At 35.5% G+C, this 21835-nt stretch overlaps 1 protein-coding gene and 1 pseudogene across 1 annotated transcript; one reads left to right on the top strand and one right to left on the bottom strand.

Annotated features, from left to right (window-relative positions):
* Positions 1-3474: 3474 nt before the first annotated feature.
* Positions 3475-7073, bottom strand: LOC113358416 (calmodulin-binding receptor-like cytoplasmic kinase 2). The gene is made up of 6 exons (XM_026601978.1): positions 6725-7073; positions 5697-5941; positions 5433-5601; positions 5228-5317; positions 4847-5148; positions 3475-4022 (listed from the first exon to the last, which is right to left on the bottom strand). Exons 1-6 carry the CDS (start codon positions 6972-6974, stop codon positions 3762-3764), a joined length of 1317 nt encoding a protein of 438 aa, XP_026457763.1. The 5' UTR covers positions 6975-7073; the 3' UTR covers positions 3475-3761.
* Positions 7074-15133: 8060 nt separating this feature from the next.
* On the top strand, positions 15134-18208 carry LOC113360525 (annotated as a pseudogene).
* Positions 18209-21835: the final 3627 nt, after the last annotated feature.

Below are 21835 nucleotides of genomic sequence, written 5' to 3'. Positions count from 1 at the left end.
AAAGAGAAAAGTTTGAGAAATTGGCAATGGTATTGAATTGTGTGTGTTGGGTATTGAAAATTATGAAGAATACAGAGCTTTTTGGATATGAAAGATTGTTATGTTTTCTAAATAGGCTAAGTGGGCTATCTATATTAGTTTAGATTACGCAATGCCAATCTCGTGAGTAGTGGAAGTAGTGAGGTTGTGGAGAGATGGAGAATATGAGGATGATGAGTATCATGTGAGATAAACTAGGGAAGTTTCTGGAAACTCCTTTTCTCACGAATCCATTATCTCTCCAACCGTTTGCAACCGTCACCACTACTTTAACTTTTCACATGGGGTGTTGCCACTCTGCATGTTGCCGTAGACCACCAGGCCAATACCCCATGAAGAATCCCCCATGTGATATATTTTGATATTTATTAGGTGTTTTTGATGAATTGTATATCTCATCTTACTTGGGCTAAATCGGAGCCATTTATATGTCGGATGTCTTACGGACGTGTGTTAAAGAATTTAGCCAAAACCATCCACAGGATTAAGGTGCAATCGTGCCTTGTTATGGCAGAAGCTGTCATGGCCGAAAATAGTGTACATAATCTTGCCATGACCTTGGCGTCAGTTATAATGGACAAGAATGGCACGCGGTATAGTCATATAGTCTTGGCCTAAGCTGCAATGACCAAGAATGTCGCTCAGCTAGGTGGTACGGCCTTGGCTTAGGATGCCAAGGCCGAGAATATCGCTATCTAGGTGTCATGGACTTGGAAGCCTAGGCCAAGGCCGAGAATGTCGCACAGCTAGGTGTCACGGCCTTGGCAACCTAGGACAAGGCCGAGAATGTCGCATAGCTAGGTGCTACGTCCTTGGACCAAGATTCCAAGGCCGAGAAAGACGCACGTCTGGGTGACACGGCCTTGGAAGCCTAGGCCAAGGCCGGGAATCTCGAACAGCTAAGTGCCACGGCCTTGGCAGCCTAGGCCAAGGTCGAGAATGGCGCATAGCTAGGTGTTACGGCCTTGCAGCCTGCCAAGGCCGAGAATGTCGCACATCCAAGTGCTACGACCTTGTCCCAAGATGCCAAGGCCGTGAATATTGCGCAGGATGGTGTTATGGCCTTGGCCTAAGCTTCCAAGGCCGTGAATAGCGCGTGACATGGTGCCCTGGCCTTGGCCTAAGCTTCCAAGGCCGAGAATAGTATGTGTAGTGGCATGGTGTCACAGCTTATGATGTATTCATATAGATGCAATCTAGGGTTTGATTTTAAGGAAACATGCCAGGAAACATAATATCATTTTAGTACAAACTTCGACTACAATAGTGACGCTATAGTATGTTCAAGGAAGTCGGTCGTGAGAGTTTTGTGACTTGAGGCGATACTGATATGACTATGTATTAAGCATGATATTATTAATAACTCATTGATTCAAGAATGTCGTTCAATCCTATTATGAATATGAATAATTCCATGTATATATCATAAAAGACATGTATATCGGCGTACATGAAATAACATGGTTTTTGCTGGGGAAAGCCCTGAAATTTGGCATACGTATACACTTTCAAAATAGTTTTACGACTGCTGGGTCCGTTAACTAAAATATAGTTTACTGATTCTCTTGCGTAATACAAACTATATTTATGTAAATTCAATAATACTGAAACTGGGTCAAGGACTACTTATACAACGAGATCATGGCTAATTTGCTACAAATGGCCTTGTCAAAATCTCACAATCAACAATGGTATAAATAATTTGATTTATTTAAATTATTATCACATAAATTTAAATAAATTTTAAGACTGAAATTAAGACAATTAGGATTTTATGTGTATATCTATTTAAATTTGGGTCAACCCGAAAAACCCCAAAAACCCAAGGGATATAACTTGGATAGACTTGGGTAGCACCTCCAAGAGTTCCACGTATTTGATGGGCAATCTGGGCAAAAAATTTCTAACTCGATATGACTAGGCCAAGCTATCTAACCCGATCAACCATCCTATGTCTCACCCTGAGAGGACGGAAAGGATGTGAGATTAAAGTATGCCTAGTACAAACTTAATAGTACAAGAATGGATAAAGTTAGTTCTTAAATGACTTTGGTAACTTGGTTGATGATTGGGTGGTAAAGATGGCAAACATAGCTTGGGAAATTAGGAAGGCAAGGTGCAGATATGTCTTTAATGACATCATTCCAAACCCTGTGGAAGTTATTAGAATCATTCAAAATATAAATGCTTCCACTAGAAGGCATATGATACGGAAACATCAACCTAGTACTGGAAATGTGTAGAGTCCTGCTCCTTCTACCAAATGGAAACCACCACCTAGTCCTTATCATTCATTTTGTTGTGATGTATCTTTTAAAATTACGAACTTTGTTGCTTATTCAGGATGGGGACTAATTTGCCGTAATTTTGCGGGTGAATTCATCCAAGCAAGATGGGATCACACCAACAGACTCCTAAATGTTAAAGCAGCTGAATGCAGAGGACTTCTACATGCTATGTAGTGTGTAAAAGAGTTAGAAATACAATTTGCATGCTTTGAGATGGATGCATAGTTGGTGAGCAATACGGTTAATGGAGATATTCAGAAAGCTGCATGGGAGAACCAATATATGATACTAGATATAAAAGGTATGATTCACATCCTTACAAATGTATTAGTAGGAAAATAAATAAGCTAGCAGATATAGTGGCTAAACATGGTGTGATTTACAGGTTTTTTCAAGTATGGAATTCATATCCTTCAAGTTTTATTGCAAGTGCAATATTGGAACATATAGACAATGTTGTTTCTGTTTCAGTTGATTTAATAGTCTCTGTTGTCCAGCTCTTTTATACATTCTCCTTTTACATCCACTAGAGAAGCATTTTAGGCAAATTTTCAATAAATTCTAGGCAATGAAAATTACTATCTTTTGTGTGGAAGGCCTAGTTAGTAATTCGTTGAATAGTTAACAAATTATTCGGAAAACGCATAATTCGTGTACCGCACACTAAATTTCAAATTACTATCTCTAGTGTCGAACCCGTAGTTAGTAATTCGTTGAATAGTTGGCAAATTGTTCAGGTTACGCATGATTCGTGTACCGCACACGAAGTTTCCTAACCCCGAGTGTGCTTGAGGTGGGTATCAATCTGTCGACCTATGTATGCTAAACCACTCCCTAATCATTAAGCCACGCGTTATTTGTTGATATACTCCAAAATCATTATTTCTTACATTAAAATTTGTTTTCTAATCAATTAATGTATGCCGTTTTCTTTTTTTTTGTTGCCGGATTTGTAAATGGAGAACGCATTAAACACGAACTAAGGCATTTCTGAATTTTCCCCGAATACCGCGTGATTGACCGCATAGTCAACCGAATTTGCATTTTACTCAAACGAATAATATACACACTTTCCCCGCACCAAATTTTTGTCGACTGCGGAATTGCTAACTAGGACTCGACTCGAACCCAATAATTTTAGCACATGTACCGACAAAAGAATGCCGCAACAACAGCTGCTGACCTTAAATTTTCATTTTACACACTATACATGTTCATGCGCAACGGTCTTAATTGAGACCAAAAACGAACAAATAACTTTCAGGACATAACCTTCCAAAACCTAGCAAAGAATCGTTAATACAACAGGAACCGAAGCTTGAGAAATCTTGATTCACACCATTCCTTCACTATATAATCATTTACAGGAGGCCCAATTTTTGTTTGGGTAAGAACAATATTATAAAACTAATGAGAGCTCTGAGTTGACAATTATTATTCTTTAATTGAAGAACTCGTCTGGGACTGAGAGGAGAATGAACGGGAATCAAAAGCCGAATGCTCTTTCAAATCTTTCCGGATGCCCCAGAGGATCTCCGCACATCTCTTCATGCTTGGGCGGTTTTGTCTTGTTGGGGCCAAGCATTGGAAAGCTAGCTCAAATATCTTCTCTACTGCTAGGCTAGTTGCTGCACTACGGTGCAACCTAGGGTCCATTGTTAGAACTGCATCTCCTTCATTGAATTTCTTCATCGCCTGGAGTTTTACCAATAATTAATCAGAATTCAACAGCATATCAGACATTTTCTATGCATAGACTATAATAGCGCTCTCGTGAAAAAAATTACCGTGTGGTAGAATCAGTTAGGGGAAGAGGAGAAAAGAGAAAGATACAATGAGGAATAACGAGTTTTCAGAACAAATCGACTTATAAAGAAGCATTCAAGAAGAGCAACTGTGAGCGTTTTTTTCTTTTCTGGCTAACTAAATCTATCACCATACATCAAGATAATCTGAGTTCATTTACTAAATGCCTCAAAAGTGCAGACTTCATAAAAAGTTTGGACTACACATTGCTGTAGGTTGCATTGGTTGGGTTCCCTCAACACTGCATCAAGATAATCTTTTGGGACATTAGGAAATCAATGTTGTTCATAATTTGGCTAGTTCGTATAACGGTATGTTATCATTTACAGTTCCCACCTAAACAGCTGAATTATGTCTGGGAATTGGTCTCTTGTTCTCCCTATTTGTTTTACCTTCTCATCCCCTAAAATTTTACTTTCAAACTTCTTTCCAACAGCCAAAGCCTTTACCTACTTGCAAGACACAGAGGTCAACAAAACTTTTTAACTTAAGTTTGTCCGTTAGAAAGGCATGCCGCCGCCTCACAGATCTGAGATATCTAAAGTATAGAACACCTAAACAGTCATGCTTAAAAGGGCAGATGTAAAAAATATCCTAACCTCGACTACAAGAGTAGGAAAAAAAGGACTTGCTGCTAGGCTTCATTTGAGGGCCTCTCTGCACAACAGAAATAACAAAGTAATGAAAGCTATACTTTGGAAAAGTAAGCGTACCCATCTTGAAGTAAGCCGTTCTTTAAGCTCCCTTTTAGGTTCAATAGGACGCCTACCAGTGACTACTTCCACCAACAACACTCCAAAAGAGTAAACATCACTCTTCTCCGTCAGTTGATAGGTTTGTAGGTACTCTGGGTCTAAGTAGCCAGCAGTTCCTTTAACTTGAGTGGATACATGAGTTGCTCCACTATCAGTATCAGCAGCTAATCGGGCAAACCCAAAGTCAGCTACCTTGGCTCGAAGGTTTTCGGTGAGAAGGATGTTGGAAGACTTGATGTCTCTGTGGATTATAGGGTGATCTGCATTGAAATATCATGCTCATTTGAAGCGTACCCTGCTTGGAAAGAAATTCAGCAGATGATGAATTTAATTACATACCAGTATACATATGGAGATAGGTAATTGCATGAGCAACATCAATTACTATATCTAGTCGAATTGCAAAGTCGAGGACAATTCCATTAATGCCTGCAACAAATAAATCAATTTTTTTCCTGAATTCACATATTGGATCTAATGATTAATTTCACTGTAAAACAAAGTTTCAAACAAAAAAGAGAAGCCAAGTCTTGATAAAACTCACAATCCAAGTGCGATCTAAGGGTTCCATTAGGAACATACTCGACAACAACAATTCTCTCATCACCCTGCTCCAAATATCCATGCAATCTAACCAGATTTAAATGTTCTACCTTCGCCAAAGTTTGTATCTCACTCTGGAATTCTACACCTAAGTGTTTCTCATACACACTCTGCAGAACAAAATAAGCTATGTCAAATCCAAATTTATCTAACGAGTTTCAGACTAAAGCAAAGGCATACAAAAGGGAAAGAGTTGTCCTACAACCTTTTTTGCACGTTTAACTGCAACTAGGGTGCCATCATCGAGTTTTCCTTTGTAAACTGTCCCAAACCCACCTTGTCCAACCTTGAGTGAAGGAGAGAAGTTCCTTGTAGCCTTGTAGATCTCTGCCATGGTGAATTTTGCACTCCCAGGTTCTGTGGTCTTGGTCGATCTGTATGAGTAGTTTAAAATTGTTCGGCGGGAATTAGGCTTTTCATCAGTTCCAGACCCGAGTTTATCAGACGCAGCTAACATGGAATTACAGTATATGTCAAAAAAGTTAAGCACTTCAAAAGCAATTGATAATTAACTAAAAAGGAAATGCTAGTGGTACTAGAGATCATTTCTGTGGAAACTATATCTTGTTTAAGGCCTTCAGCGTACATAGGATCAGTCATAATCAGTCCTCACTACAACACAATCATTGGAAATGACCTAATCATAGTAAATTCTATATAAGTTAGAATTGCCAAATACACACAGCATATTTGGGACGGAGGGAGTAATTAACTTAGTAATATAGGAATCAACAACATAATCCAAAATAAAATAAGATAACCAGAGTGATGCATCCCACGAACAGACTAATGGCTAAACGGAAAACATTACAAAGAAAATGAAGATAGGCTTCAAACCCAAATGTAGTTGGTTCTAAGAGGATAATGTTTGTCTTTTTAGAGTTTCCGTGACTGTACGATTATTCCTTTGTCTGCTTCACACTTTACTTATATATTAAAAATATCGTATCATCAACAATTTAAAGAGCTTTCAAGTAATTTATCATTTAAGTACGAAATATAATGTTGGGGCGATCCAAAACAAAATTTTGATATAGAATAAAGAACATAACACGGCTCAACCTGAACTAGTTGATTACCCTATAATTATGCAGCGCTAAGAAAAAATAAAGTAATGAAATAAAAACCTAATCAATTATCTTGATTTAACATTTTGATCTTTTTCAAAATTTTCACAATAATTTAACATTCTTTTTTGTTTTGTTTTTTAAGTTAAAAAGGAAATTAATTTACCAGAAGAAGCTGTATGAACATCGGATTCATCAAAGAAAGTATCAGATTTCGGCTCAGGAGGTGAGAAACAAGAACTAAAAGCTGCGACGACTGATTTGGCGACTGTCTTAACTGGATTTTGACCATTCCCACCTGAATTCGTATTCGGGTTTATGGGACTCCGAGAGATATCCGAAAAATCCGGTGTCCTTTGTCCTCTTCCGTCGGAACTAGGTCTCTGATTTCTGTAATTGCTACCTGAGCTTCTCATCGTCTTTTTCTTCTTCGTAAGAGTAGATCGATGGAGGAGTCAGTCAGAAATTAATGGTGCGAATGGAAAGTTGGCGGGTGACAATTGACATACGCACCCATCATCATTGTCAACCAATTAAAGAAGACTTTTTCCATTTGAACTTGGTGGGTGTGTGAGGCTAACGAGCGGATAACCACGGTCAAATTTACATATAAGCGCAATCTTATGGTATGCGCAAATACAAATTGTCCATTGCCACACTGGTTCTATCGCGCGACCGAGTGGCCATGGGTTGCTTCAAGAAAAAAAAAGAGTGGCCATGGTATTGGATTGTTGTCGGGAAGTGAAAACGCTTAAGCTGTGCTGCAGCTGCCGAACGACTGTATCATCCTACAGCTGGATATGAAAGTTCTACTTATATCCTCATTTTAACCTTATTTACTCTGTTGCAAACAAATTTCAGGTCTAAATAATTATCTCATTCATAATTGTGATTTTTCGGAATTGCAAGGTCTGGATCATTCATTCATAGTCGTTATTCGGAAGAATAATTTGAGATCTGAACAAACTATTTTTTTTCTTTCTTTTCAATAATATTTGTTGCATCAGTATCAATTTTTACGCTTCCGAACTGCATCAGTTGATTGTCAGAGCGAAGTCGATTCTAATGTTAATAAGTTGCTTCTAAGATGAGTAGTCAAGGTTAATAAGTTATTATCAATATTAACAAACAAGAACAATCGCGAAGGTGAGTTAGATGATTTTATAAGAAGTGGAGATTTTATTCAATTCATGAATGGAATTGCAGAAGAGATTTGTGAAAATTTTTAACAATTCTCTTCAAAGTAGTCACACCAGTTTTTTGCTAATTAATGCTCACTTATAGAAGCAACTAATAGTGAAAAAAGACGACGTTGAAGATTTTATTTTGTTATCCCGATGATGAATAATATCAACGTAGTGTTAATTGGAATACAACCCCAATCTTCGATTAATATCCCGACTGACGAGGAGCATTGGAATCTACTTCTCAGCAATACGAAGAACATCCTTTCGACTGACGCAAGATTTTTAAGGCGCGATATCAAATCTTAATAAACTTAACGACTTGGTAGTTCATAATAGTATCTTATTTTATTTTCCTATGGTTGAGAACAATCTTGTTGCACAAGTGGCCTTCTACGGATACCCTTACAATGGATAACTTGTGGAATCAACCAATGAAGATCGCTTTTGGGTTCCAAGTATACCTCATGCTTCCATATGGTGCATACAGTTTTTTCTTTTCACAACATCAGTTGATGTTTTGAATATTGTCATCAACGAGTATTACATGCAGAACATGGTACCTACCGGCAAGATTCGAGGACGAATCTTCTCCAACACCGGTAGAATGATAGAGAAACAATTATGGAAAAAAAAAAGAATATATCATTTTGTCATATATGTATTTAGTTAATTATTTCGTTAGTAACATTTTAGTAGAAAATATATGATTTTAGGATAAGTTAAGAAAATGTATCTAAAGGTAGTAGTTACCTTGGAAAATAAGTTTTTTATATTTTTGATGAGTATAGGTTTGTTTATGAGGGAGTTTTCTATATAAGGAGCTCCAAAAACGAAAATTAAGGGAGTCTAATAATGAGTTTCTAATTGTTAATCTTTGTTTAACTTTATTTTGATTTTTATTTATAGTCAGGTTCACCCTAACCTTTAAATAATTATCTCATTCATAGTCGTGATTCTTAAGAGTTACGAGGTCTGGGTCATTCGTACACAGTCGTTTTTCAGTTAATAATTTGAGTTATGAACAAACTATTTTTTCTTTCTTTCTTTTCAGTAATAATCACGGCATTAGTATCAATTTAAACTCTTTCGATGTGCATCTCTCAAACAACTTTTACGTATGGGAAGCAAGGTCGGGTTGGATGCGTCATGGTCTCACAGGTCACAGAGATAAAGCATGTATTTTTGATCCGAATAAGCCTTCAAACCTCCATTTGGTTAGTGCAGCTTAATTATGATCGAACTATTAAAGTTTGAGATCTTCATTAAGGTTATTTCACTAAAACAATGATCTCCCCTATCAATTTCAATGCTCTTTGCTTTAGTGTAGATAGACACACAGTTTTTTCAGGTCAGGTTGATTGAAGTCTTCAATTATAAGATAGTGAATCGGGTAAGATATGTAGTGAAGTCGTTGCACACTCTAATTATTAGACTACGTGTCTATGTTGGAAGTGTGTGTGTCAAGTCAACAAAAATCAGTGTTGACTTGACTCGTGATAGTTTATATTCTAGATGTATTATTCTTACAGCATAATCATTGCCTATTTAAGGATTGTAATAATCACTACAGAATCTAACGTTTATCATTCAATAATATTACTAGTTTCTCATGGTATCAGTGGGATATGATCCAAGTTATTAAAATTTTTTCTCTGCAAACAAATTTTACAACAATCCTTTCAAGCAGATCATTGAATCATCAATAATCTTTCTAAAAAATCTTTTGATTCTCATACAAAAAAAAAATCAATAACAATTTTGCCTGTGGTAAGATCTCTTGGTTATATTACAACAATTTTTTATAGAATTTGTTCATGTCAGTGATATTATATCAAAGAAGAAGAAATATGGCTTCTACTTCCGCTGCTCAAAATGGTAATAATATGAATTTTTCATATCTTTTTCAAATATTACTAATTTTGTTTCATCAAAATTGGATTCCACAAATTTCTTATTGTGGCGAGACCAATCTGAGTCTATTCTGGCTTCAACGGATCTATATGGATATGTTAATGGAGAAGAAAAAGAACTAGTGAAACAAATTATTGTAAATGGGGTTTATGTTGTAAATCATAAGTGGGTTTATTGGAAGAAGGTAGATTGCGTTGTTATGAGTTGTTTGAGGTTACTTTCACACCATTTGTATCTGGAGATGTATCGGGTTTACTAACAGTAAGGGAGATATGATCTTTTCTTGAATTCAGTTTTAATAATCACTTTATGGCAAGAGAGCATGCTGGGGAATCAACTGCGTGGCTTCAAGTAATTTGACTATTCTTGTGTATCTTCAGAATATGAAATTGATAGTTGATTCTTTACCTGCAATCGGAGAAAAAAAAGGACTGAATCCGACTTAATAATGCATGTGTTGAATGACTTAGGAAGAGAATATGATAATTTTATTATTTCTGCACAAAATAGGGAGATGCTTTTTACTTTTGCAGAAATTAAACCTAGGCTACTAAATTATGAACAATGGCTTATTGATCAACAAAATATTCTAGCATGGTTTTTGATGCACAACATCTTCAGGTTTTTACTCAAAAAATATAAATCCTAATTTTGTTGGCAATGGGAATGTTAGAGGAAAGAACAAGAATTCAGGAAATGTTATTACAACAATAACAAAAATACTTAAAATTCCAAACCTAACGGTTTATATTATGGTGCTTCTGATGCTGGAAATGGAAAAAATGATTATTCACAGGTGAAATGTTAGATCTGTATAAAGAAGGATCATTATGCTAGTAGGTGAAAAAGCAGGAGTCTAACAAACACACCCAATATTTCGCTTAACAATCTGTATGGATAAACTCCAATATACTTTCGAGAGAATCAACTAGACAGTCAGACTCAATATCAAGAAAAGTATATCCAAGAGTTGTATCTCAATTTCTCAATTCAAAATGCAATCAAACAAATAGGAATTTGCGAGCCGGATTGAATATAAGAGAAATAACTTGAACAGTACCAAAGATCAATGTGCAAGGATCAATCAATTTCAATCAACAACCAAAGGTTGGATTTACCGATTGATCGATTCAACGCATAACCTGTGATATTTCAATTATATAAAAAAATATAATGCGGAAAAGAAATAACACAGACACCAGAAGTGTTGTTAACGAGGAAACCGCAAATATAGAAAAACCCCGGGACCTAGTCCATATTTGAACACCACACTATATTAAGCCTCTACAGACACTAGCCTACTCCAAGTTAACTTCGGACTGGAATCTAGTTGAGCCCTAACCAATCTCACACTAATCAAGGTACAGTTGCGTTCCTTACGGCTCTTGAACCACGCCGGATTCTGCACACTTGATTCCCTTAGCTGATCTCACCCACAACTAAGAGTTGCTACGACCCAAAGTCGAAGACTTGATAAACAAATCTGTATCACACAGAAAAGTCTATTGTATAGATAAATCTATCTCCCACAAATATACCTATGAGTTTTGTCCCGTCTTTTGATAAATCAAGGTGAACAGGAACCAATTGATAAACCAGACTTATATTCTCGAAGAACAACCTAGTATTATCAATCACCTCACAATAATCTTAACCGATTAACGAAAAAAGATATTGTAGAATCACAAACGATGAGACGAAGATGTTTGTGAATACTTTTCAATCTTGCCTATCGGAGAATAAATCTCGAGCAAATCTTAAAGAAGATAGTACTCAATCATGATAGAAAACAACAAGATCAGAATATGCAACTACAGAGAAAATAGTTGGGTCTGGCTTCACAATCCCAATGAAATCTTTAAGTCGTCAACCTACAGGGTTTCGTGAAAAACCTAAGGTTAAAGGAGAATCGACTCTAGTCGCAACTAGTATCACACAGGAGGTGTAGGAATTAGGTTTCCCAGTTGCTAGAGTTATCCTTTATATAGTCTTCAAATCAGGGTTTGCAATCAATGTTACCTTGGTAACAAAGCATACAATATTCTCCGTTAGATGAAAACCTGATTAGATTCAAGCTAATATCTTTGAACCGTTAGATCGAACTTAGATTGTTATACACGAATGAAATGTACCATCATTTAGATAAAGGTAATCGTACCTAATTGTGTACACTTAGTTGGTTCAACAATAGTTAACCAATGGTTAGCCATATGAGCACTTTCATATCAACCTTATTCATCTTTATCATAACTAGTTCAAATGACTCAAATGAAACTAGTTAGAGAGTTTTTCAATTGTTTATATTCTAATAGAAGTCTACAAGACACAATTGAAGCAAAATCGATTTTGATTCACTCGAATCATTTCATGAACATTATATCCACGGTTTTCAAAAGATTGCATTCCTTATTATATATAAATGTATTAGTTCATGAAAAAACCGATTTTAGAACATAACCTACTTAAGTATGCAAACGGGTACGCACGCCTAAGTAGCCGGACTGAGTTTGGTTATGCCAGTACGCTTACGGGTATGCATACATTTACACTTCCAAACTCCAGCAAAAATTCACGGAACTTGAACTTCCGCCAGTACACGTACGGGTACACGTACTTAGTTTCCGGACTTCCAACAACCAACCAGTAGGCATACGGGTATGCATACCATGGTTCCTGGTTTTGGACTTTACACAAATGTGAATACACACTATGTTTATATCCAATCATGCTTACATGTTCTAAACCCCATTTAAATCATTGAAATATTCTTGGAAGACGACAATAGCTGTCTCACACAAACTATTAGCTTCAAAGCAATTTTCAAATGATCGAATGATCAATATGAAACATTTCTGAGTCTACATAAAATGAATGTCTCACACAAATCATGTAAGATGTTACAAGGCGATTTTCACATGATCATCTTTTGATTTTCGTCAAGAATAAAAGATGAACTTGGTTAAAGCGAAAGCTTACCAACACATATTTAGAGAAATAGATAAACGAGATAAACTCGGATCGAAATATCAAATGTGTACAAATTGAATTCTATATAGAAATACGACTTTTTGTCTCAAATAGGAGATAAAGTAGATAGACTTTTGATTGATAGATGAGTTCAAATCTCCACACACCTTTTGTTGATGAAGTTCCACAAGTTCCCTTGAGTAGTTCTTCGTCTTCATTCGATGAACGTCGTGAAGTCTAAAGCTCAACTACACTTACTATCCTAATTCGAGACTTAGCTATAAGTAGATTAGAAATCGAGACTTATAGTTTTGGCAACTAAACTTGACAAACAAGCTTGATACATCAACGCCTGCGATTTCGACTGAGCAGTGCTCTAACACTAGGTGTTACTTTAGGTATTATCCTCCAATCTATACTTAGGATTCTGGGAATGTTACAGCAAATGTGGCTCAATAACAGTCAGCTTTTACTTCTATAGGCGAAGATATGGGTTTTTTCTGGACCTTCTACATCTGAAACTCCACAATGGATTGTTGATTCTGGTGCAACTGCACATATGACTGGAGATAAGGATCTTATGCAAAATACTTTTAGTCACAGAGGAAAGTAGGAGGTGAAAGTAGCAATGGTAAGTCTATTGTCATAAATTATACTAGAACATCTATTATTCAAAAAACTAAAACTAGTGTTAGGCTGAACACTTTTTTGTTAGTTCCTAATATTAAGCATAAGTTATTGTCAGTAGTTAAATTTACAAGAGATAATTCCTGCTATTTTAAGATTGATCCATATGGTTATGAGATTGAAGATTTATTCACAAATGCTTTGCTCGCTCATGGAACTATAGTTAATAATTTGTATCCTATTCAAAACACTTTTATCTCTTCTAGATCTCCTATTTCCTTGTCTACTACTTTGCCTGCTCCTTCTCAAGTCCGGCATCATAGACTAAGCTATCCATCTATTCATATTTTTTTAAAATTACATTCAGCAAAACAGATTATTTTAACTTCTCCTCATTCTTCCACTTTATGTCATCCATGTCAACTTGCTAAAAGCAAGAAATTACCTTTTCAATTAACCTTTTCACATGAAAAGAAACCATTGTCACTAATCCATTGTGATATATGGGGACCACTATTCCATCCTTGAATAGATATAGGTATTATATTGCTTTTATAGATGATTATAGTAGATCCCATTGGATTTACCCAATGGAGATTAGATCAGATATTGCACATTGTTTTATTCATTTTAAAACTCATGCTGAAAATCAGTTTTCATCAAAATTGTTTCCTTTCAAGTTGATGGTGCTGCTGAACTTGTTAAAGGTCATTTCAAAATTATTGTTGAGAAAAGTGGTATTCTTGTCAGAATATCGTGTCCTAAAACCCCTGAACAAAATGATCTTTCTGAAAGGAAGCATAAATACATTACTGAAATGACCTTTAACAAGTTCCCGTGTATACATCTTACAAGTGTCATAACCCTCTTTCTTATATCTCAAGAAATGTCATATTTGACGAATCTCAGTTTTATTTCTCAGCTCATGTGACTACATGTTCAAATTCCTTACTTCTTGAAATTCTCTCTGTTTATGTAAATGTTTCTTCTACTAGTATTATGGTCACTAGACCACAAAAAGTAATTCCAAAACCAAAACAATTTACATATCATGTTTCCATGTCTCTATAAAATATCTTATTTGTTCTGATTATGCATCTTTATGACTACAGTATCTGAGCCTAAAACTTTTAACCAAGCAATGAATGATCCTAAACAGCAAGTGTCAATGAAAGGAATATGAGGCTTTAAGAGAAAATGGTACATGGGAGTATGTATCTCCAGAACCAAATATGAATATTTTAAGGTTAAAATGAGTGTGCACAATTAAACAGAAGTCATGTGGTACAATTGATAGGTACAAATCTAGGCTAGTTGATAAAGGATATGACCAACAGGATAAAATTGATTATATGTCCAGTTGTGAAGTCTACTACTGTGAGAGTTGTTCTTTGCATGGCTATCACATATAATTGGCAAATTAGGCAGTTAGATATCAGTAATGCTTTTTTTTGCACGGGTTCTTGGATAAAGATGTCTATATGTCCCAGACACGAGGTTTTATTCATCTTGATTATCCTCCCAACTACGTTTGTCATCTTAATAGAGGTCTATATGGGTTGAAGCAGGTTCCTAGATCTTGGTTTCATAGATTCAGGTTTTTTCATCCCTTAGGGTTTTAAAAGTTAATATCAGATAACTCTATGTTTGTATTTTCTTCTTAGCATGAAATGCTTATTCATTTGTTGTATGTTGATGACATATTATTCACCGGTAGCTCATCTATAATGATTGATGCTCTAATTACTTCTCTTAAAAAATAATTTGCAAAGAAGAAATTAGGAAATTTGGGTTATTTTCTGGGAACTGAAGCTGTTAGAAACTCAGATTTCATTTTACTAACATAGAGGAAGTATACCTTAGAGTTCTTGTCAAGAAAAGATATGGTGGATAGTAAACCTTATGATATACCAGTTGCTAAAAAGCTGCAAGGATTTCATTTCATGATGGTACTAGATTGGAGAATGCTAGTGAGTACATGAAAATTATAGATAATAAAAACAGTAGCAATGGAAGAAATAAAAGACTGAAAAACGAAGAAAAAAACTAAATCAAACAGCAAAATACAGGGAGAGATCGATTGACAAAGACGATGATGATGTTTTAAAATGGTTGCTGGCTCAGATCCGCTCTGTAGGAGCAAACCTGAGCCGCCGTCGATCTAGGGTTCCCGAAGAGTTTCTCTTATCTCAGAGAGGAGGAAAGAGAAAGAGGAGGAAAAGAGAAAGGAAAGAGAAAGTAAAGCATTCTTTTCCAAGTTCTAACAATTAGCATTCATGAGCAGAGTACATACCATACACGCAAAACATAATAATTTTCTAAGATTTAAATTAAACAAAAAGTTTTTTCAGACTGAGAGGAAAAACTACACTGAAAAACCGCCGCACACATACCATCCTTGCACGTCTCCCGAAGGGTTCGGCCATAAAAAAAAAACTATGAGAAGCGATTTTTACCTGATTTTATTTCTCGATCTGTAGAGAAGCACTGTAAATTAAATTAAATTAAATTAAAATTTACTTCTTTTACGGAAAATAGAAATGGCCACGCTAAAAATATAAAGATTTATATTAGTTTATAAGAAAAAATATTTAAAAGAAAACTCATTTTTCTTAATAATGTCTTTTTATTTTAATAAGAATCACCAACTCAATAATAAGTTCGGTTAAAATTGTTTGCGCTGTAAGTCAACTCGTTAAACGACGGGTTCTATAAATGTCAATTAGTTATCTCTTGGGGAATCGTCCAGTCATGTATAATGTGCTTTTAATACTTCACTTAAACATTCGAATTACTCATTGTGGCTAACGAGCTTTAGTTTGTCTTGTTCCAGTTTTCCGATTTCTTTTTTAGAGATCTACCACCGCTTCAAAAAAATAGGCTAGGGTCATGTATAATTTGTACATAAAACCAGTCTGTTATTTTGGAACGGAGGGAGTATTCATTTTGTATTGCCTAGATTCTCACTGATCCAGTTTTTTAATATATCTTCGTAGAGGCGTAAATATGACTTTAGAAGAAATTTTGATGGAACTCTGTGATCATTATATTAACTACTTACACTAGCTGCAAAAAAAATCATTACAATCACTCTTGTGTAATTAACATTTATTCTATACAGCTTGGAATGGGAAGTGCACTTGAGACACTATGTGGGCAAGCCTTTGGTGCTGGGCAAACATATATGCTTGGAATTTACATGCAACGTTCTTGGATAATCTTACTTGTGAGTTGCATTATATCACTCCCATTTACTTATTCGCGACTCCAGTCCTAAAGTTTCTTGGACAACGATATGATATCTCAGAAATGGCCGGGCAATTCGCGGTCTTAATCATTCCTCAGATGTTTTCACTTGCCATCAATTTTCCAGCCCAAAAGTTCCTTCAATCCCAGAGTAAGGTCGGAGTTCTTGCTTGGATTGGATTCTGAGCTTTGATTTTTCATGTTTTTCTACCCTGGCTCTTCATCTACGTATTTGGTTGGGTACTATTGGTGCTGATGTGGCATATAACATCTCGGGTTGGATTGTGTCTTTGGCTCAAGTAGTATACGTGGTAAAATGGTGTACAGATGGATGGAAAGGATTGTCTTGGTTGGCATTTAAGGAGATATGGGCTTTTGTTCGACTCTCTTTAGCTTCTGCTGTGATGCTTTGCCTAGAGATTTGGTATATGATGGTTTTAGTTATCCTCAGTGGATATCTTGGAGATGCGGTGATCGCAGTTGGGTCAATTTCTATCTGGTGAGCCCTCAAGATATCATATGATTTTCTAAATTTAGTTTATTTGGCTAGAAATCAAGATTCATTCTGAAACACTAATAAATGAAGAGACATGTTGTTTCCAATTTCTAGCCGATTATTTATCTAGTCCCTCTTATTTTTATTTCAGCATGAACATTAATGGATGGGAAGGTATGTTGTTCATTGGAATAATTGTTGTAAGGTAAAACGTATATGCTTAAACTATCTCAACCACTTTCTTTATGTTTTTTTGTTCTTGTACATACTGATAGGATTGTATTTATCTACTTCTTTTCAGCGTTCGGGTCTCAAATGAACTTGGTTCTGGACACCCTAGAGCTGCCAAGTATTCGGTTATGGTTGTAGTTCTTGAGTCTCTCATTATTGGGATGTTCTTCATGTTTGTTATCTTAATTAGCAGGGATCAGTTCGCTATTATATTCACAAGCATCAAATAACTTCAACAAGTTGTTGCTCGCCTTGCTTACCTTCTTGGTGTAACCATGGTGCTTAATAGTATCCAACCAGTTATATCAGGTATGTATTATAATTAAGCCTTTATTTTCGGTACGGTACATAATTAAACTTCATTAGAAAACTAAATTTCTTTTAAGAAAAAAGTAAGACTTGAAAAGATTTTGAGCCTCTTAATTCCATCTAAACCTTGTTTCAGGTGTTGCGGTTGGAGGTGGATGGCAAGCTTTGGTGGCTTATATTAACCTAGCTTGTTATTACATATTTGGACTTCCGTTGGGTTTCCTTCTGGGTTACAAGGAAAATTTAGGAGTGCAGGTAATTTGATTTATCATTTTGCACTATTTTTCTAATGTTTTCAAATTGGTTGATGAAAAAGTACTTCGATTATTGAAATCCTTGTGAGAAAATTAAACAACTGACTTAACAGGGTATTTGGGCCGGAATGCTTTGTGGAACTGCTTTACAAACTTTGGTTCTCTTGATAATTATTTGCAAAACCAACTGGACCAAGGAGGTGAGCATTCTTATTTTTTTTTCTTAAGAATCTCATAGAATAATTGACAGTAATATCAAAAAAAAAAATCCTTAAAATAGGATGAAGTTCAAAGAATCTTGGTAGTAAAATGTCACCACGGTATGGATAGTATTGTAATTTCATCTGATGCAGAAAAAACTTATATTGCAGGCTGAACAAGTATAGGAACGTGTTAAAATGTGGGGTGGCTCAGGTGACTAAGATTTCCAAGATACAACTTTGGTTCATCAAACCTCCCCACACAGTTCATCAGTACATTAAAGAGCATTAAAATTAGTGTTAAAGCTTATGTAAGGATGTAATATCTCTCAATTCAATTCTGAAAGTTGGGATACTTAAAATCCTGCAAGGTAGTAATCGAACAACTCTTCTTTAAGATTATATTTACAATGTTTTAGTTGTAATTGGGTTAGATTTAAGCATAGGTTTCTGCGGGGGTAAACAAAATCCTTTTGAATCTTGGTTTACTAGAAGGATTTTATCTTTATCTTCAATGGAGTTCAGATATTGTATAAGTAAGTTGTTGGCTTCTCATTTGGTTAACTAAAATTTTTTCTTTATTTATAATTATTCAATCCTGAACTTCTTTATACTGATTTAGTATGGTTGGGCATATGTTTGCTATATCAAACGTCAAAAAAAAAGTCTCTCGGAGAAAGGTAAGAGTCCTACCATTAAAAGGTTTCGGACTTCTGATGGTACTGAGAGCATCCAGAGGTGCAAAATGGTTGATCAAATTAATGTTTCCGACCATTTTTCTCAAGACTAATGTCCTAATGTTTTATCTATCAGGAATGTATAAGAAGATAAATTAACTAACTAAACTACACATGTGTACCAAACTATCCATCGATTCTAATATGATGTTATTAAAAACTATGCTTCCTTAAGGGAAAAAAATATCATTTTTTATCCCAAAAATAAATAATTAGTCATATTCTTTAACAAAATGATAGATATACTTCGAGAAATCCCAAAGTAAATCCTTATAAAGATAAAAAAGACTGGGCCCATTTAAATCGCAGCATCGGGAGATGTCACGCTCTATTTCTCGGTGCATCTAGACTTATTGATTGTTTACAGGGAAAATATGAAGATAAGAGTAGAAGAAAAGGTAAAACATATCTTATTGATAGAGATAGTAGCATTATACAGCTTAGTGATCCTTTATATAAAACGAAAGAAAAACGCGTTGCTATCTTATTCGGCCACACATTCATAAGCCATATGCGATGTACCAATCCTTCTTGTGCGGTCCTGAAATGACAAGGGTACCAAGTACACCACAATGTTTTCGATATCAACTTATAAGTACGATACCTTGCATGATCTAATATAGACAGAGAGTATCAAGAATGTTAGAGCACTGCTTGGTCGAACTCGTAAGCGTTGCTATCTCAAGCTTATTTGTCAAGTTTAGGTGATCAAAACTATAAGTCTTGATTTCTAGTCTACTTATATCTATGTCTCGGATTAGGATAGAATGTATAGTTGAGCTTTAAACTTCATGGCGTTCATCGATTGAAGACAAAGATCTACTGAGGAGAGCTTGGAGGAACTTCATCAACAAAAGGTATGCAGAGACTAAAACTTATCTATCACTCAGAAGTACATTCTATTCTATCTCCTTATGAGACTAAGTCGTATAGCTATATAGACTTTTACATTATACACATTTGATATTTCGAGACGAGTTTATCTCGCTTATCCATTTCTCGAAATACGAGTTGAAAGATTTTTTCTTTAGATATGTTCATCATTATTCTTGACGAGTTTAGTTGGAAACAATTTATTTGTTGGAAACTAAATAATAAGTTAAAAGATGATCATGTGAAAATTGCCTTGAAACATCTTACATGGTTTGTGTGAGACAGTCATTTGATGTCGACTCGAAAAGTTTCATATTGGTCATTCGATCACTTGAAAATTACTTATAAGATAATGGTATGTGTGAGACAGCCATTGTCGTCTTCTAAGGATGTTTCAATGATTGAAATGGGAGTTTAGAACAATTAACCTTTGTCTAGATATAGCACAATATGGATACCAGTATGCAAACTGTTGTGGTATGATTCAGGTCCGGAAACCAAGTTTGCATACCAGTATGCGAAAAGTTTTAACTGTGAAAGTCCGGGAACTAAATTTGCATACCAGTATGCGAACGGTTCTACCTGAGTTAAGGTCCGGGATAGCAGTATGCGTACCCGTTTGCAAACAGCTGGACAAGACCAAAGCCTGGAACTTAAGTTTGCGTACCCATTTGCAAACTTAATGGTTAAAGTTCTAAAATCAGTTAAGTATGATTTCATACTCATGAAAAAATACATTAATAAATTAAGGAATGCAATCTTTCAAATCGTTGCTTAATGTTCATGAATTGATTCTTGTATAAGTAATTTGTACGATTACGAATCAATCCGGTTTTGTTTCAACTGTTTCTTGTATACTTCTATGAGATATACACAATTGAACAACTCTATGAGTAACACAATTAGATTCATTTGATTATCTTTCATGTTTGATTGATCATCATATTTTATCTAGAAGTGTTAGATGAATGTGGCTAATACAAAAGTGTTCATATGGCTAACTTCGGTTAACTATTGTTTAAGCCAACTCAATATACACGATTAGGTACGGTTACCCATATCTAAATGAAGGTATATTTCATTTGTGTGTAACAAGCTAAGACCATCTAACGGTGGAGATATATTTCTTTGGTTTTAAGCAAACTTAGCTTGAATCTTAAATCAGGTTTTCATCTAACGGTGAATATTGACTGCTTTGTTTTTAAGCTATCAAACCCTGCTTTTAAGACTATATAAGGGAGAACTCTAGCAACTGGAAAACCTAAACCCGACACTTTCCTGTGTCCTAGTTGCGATTAGAGTCGATTCTCCTTTAACCTAGGTTTTTCCAAAACCATTATAGGTTAACGACTTGAAGACTTCATTTGGGATTTGTGAAGCCAGACCCAACTATTTTCTCTGTAGTTGTGTGTTCTGATCTTACTTGTTCTATCGTATTGAGTACTATCTTCTCTAAGATTTGCTCGAGATTTATCTCCGATAGGCAAGATATAAAAAGTAATCACAAAGCTCTTCGTCTCATTCTTTGTGATTCCACAATAACTTCTTCTACTACCATATAGTTAAGTTATTGTGAGGTGATTAATTTTCTAGGATGTTCTTCGTAAATGTAAGACCGGATTATCAATTGGTTCTTGTTAACCTTGATTTATCAAAAGACGGAACAAAACTTCATAGGTACTTCTATGGGAGAAAATTTTATCTATCAGAATAGGCTTTTCTTTGTGAGACAGATTTGTCTATAAGTATTCGACTTTGGGTCTTAGCAACTCTTAGTTGTGGGTGAGATCATCTAAGGGAATCAAGTGCATAGAGTCCTGCAGAGATTAAGAGACGTAAGGAACGCAACTGTACCTTAATCAGTGTGAGACGTGGTTAGGGCTCAACTACATTCCAGTCCGAAGTTAACTTGTAGTAGGCTAGTGTCTGTAGCGTCTTAATACAATGTGGTGTTCAAACTGGACTAGGTCCCGGGGTTTTTCTGCATTTGCGGTTTCCTCGTTAACAAAACTTCTGGTGTCTGTGTTATTTCTTTTCCGCATTATATTTTCTATATAATTAAAATATCACAGGTTGTGCATTGTTCAATCAATTGGTAAATCCAACCTTTGGTTGTTGGTATAAATTGATTGACACTTGGGCATTGGTCTTTGGTACCGTCTAAGATATTTCTCATGTCAATCAGGCTCACAGATTACTATTTGTTCGATTGCAAGTTGTGTTGAGAAATAAAGATATA

Source organism: Papaver somniferum, chromosome 3 (genome assembly GCF_003573695.1).
Source record: "Papaver somniferum cultivar HN1 chromosome 3, ASM357369v1, whole genome shotgun sequence".
Taxonomy (NCBI): domain Eukaryota; kingdom Viridiplantae; phylum Streptophyta; class Magnoliopsida; order Ranunculales; family Papaveraceae; genus Papaver; species Papaver somniferum.
This window is presented reverse-complemented; position numbering and strand designations above follow the sequence as displayed.

Bases quoted from the DNA above. Each gene is read 5' to 3' on its own strand.
- LOC113358416 (XM_026601978.1), bottom strand. From the start codon at position 6,974: ATGAGAAGCTCAGGTAGCAATTACAGAAATCAGAGACCTAGTTCCGAC. The intron at 5,602-5,696 runs GTTGTAGGACAA...TTTGTTCTGCAG, and splicing joins CAGTTAAACGTGCAAAAAAG to AGTGTGTATGAGAAACACTT. The intron at 4,023-4,846 runs GTACGCTTACTT...GTAAAACTCCAG, and splicing joins AACGGCTTACTTCAAGATGG to GCGATGAAGAAATTCAATGA.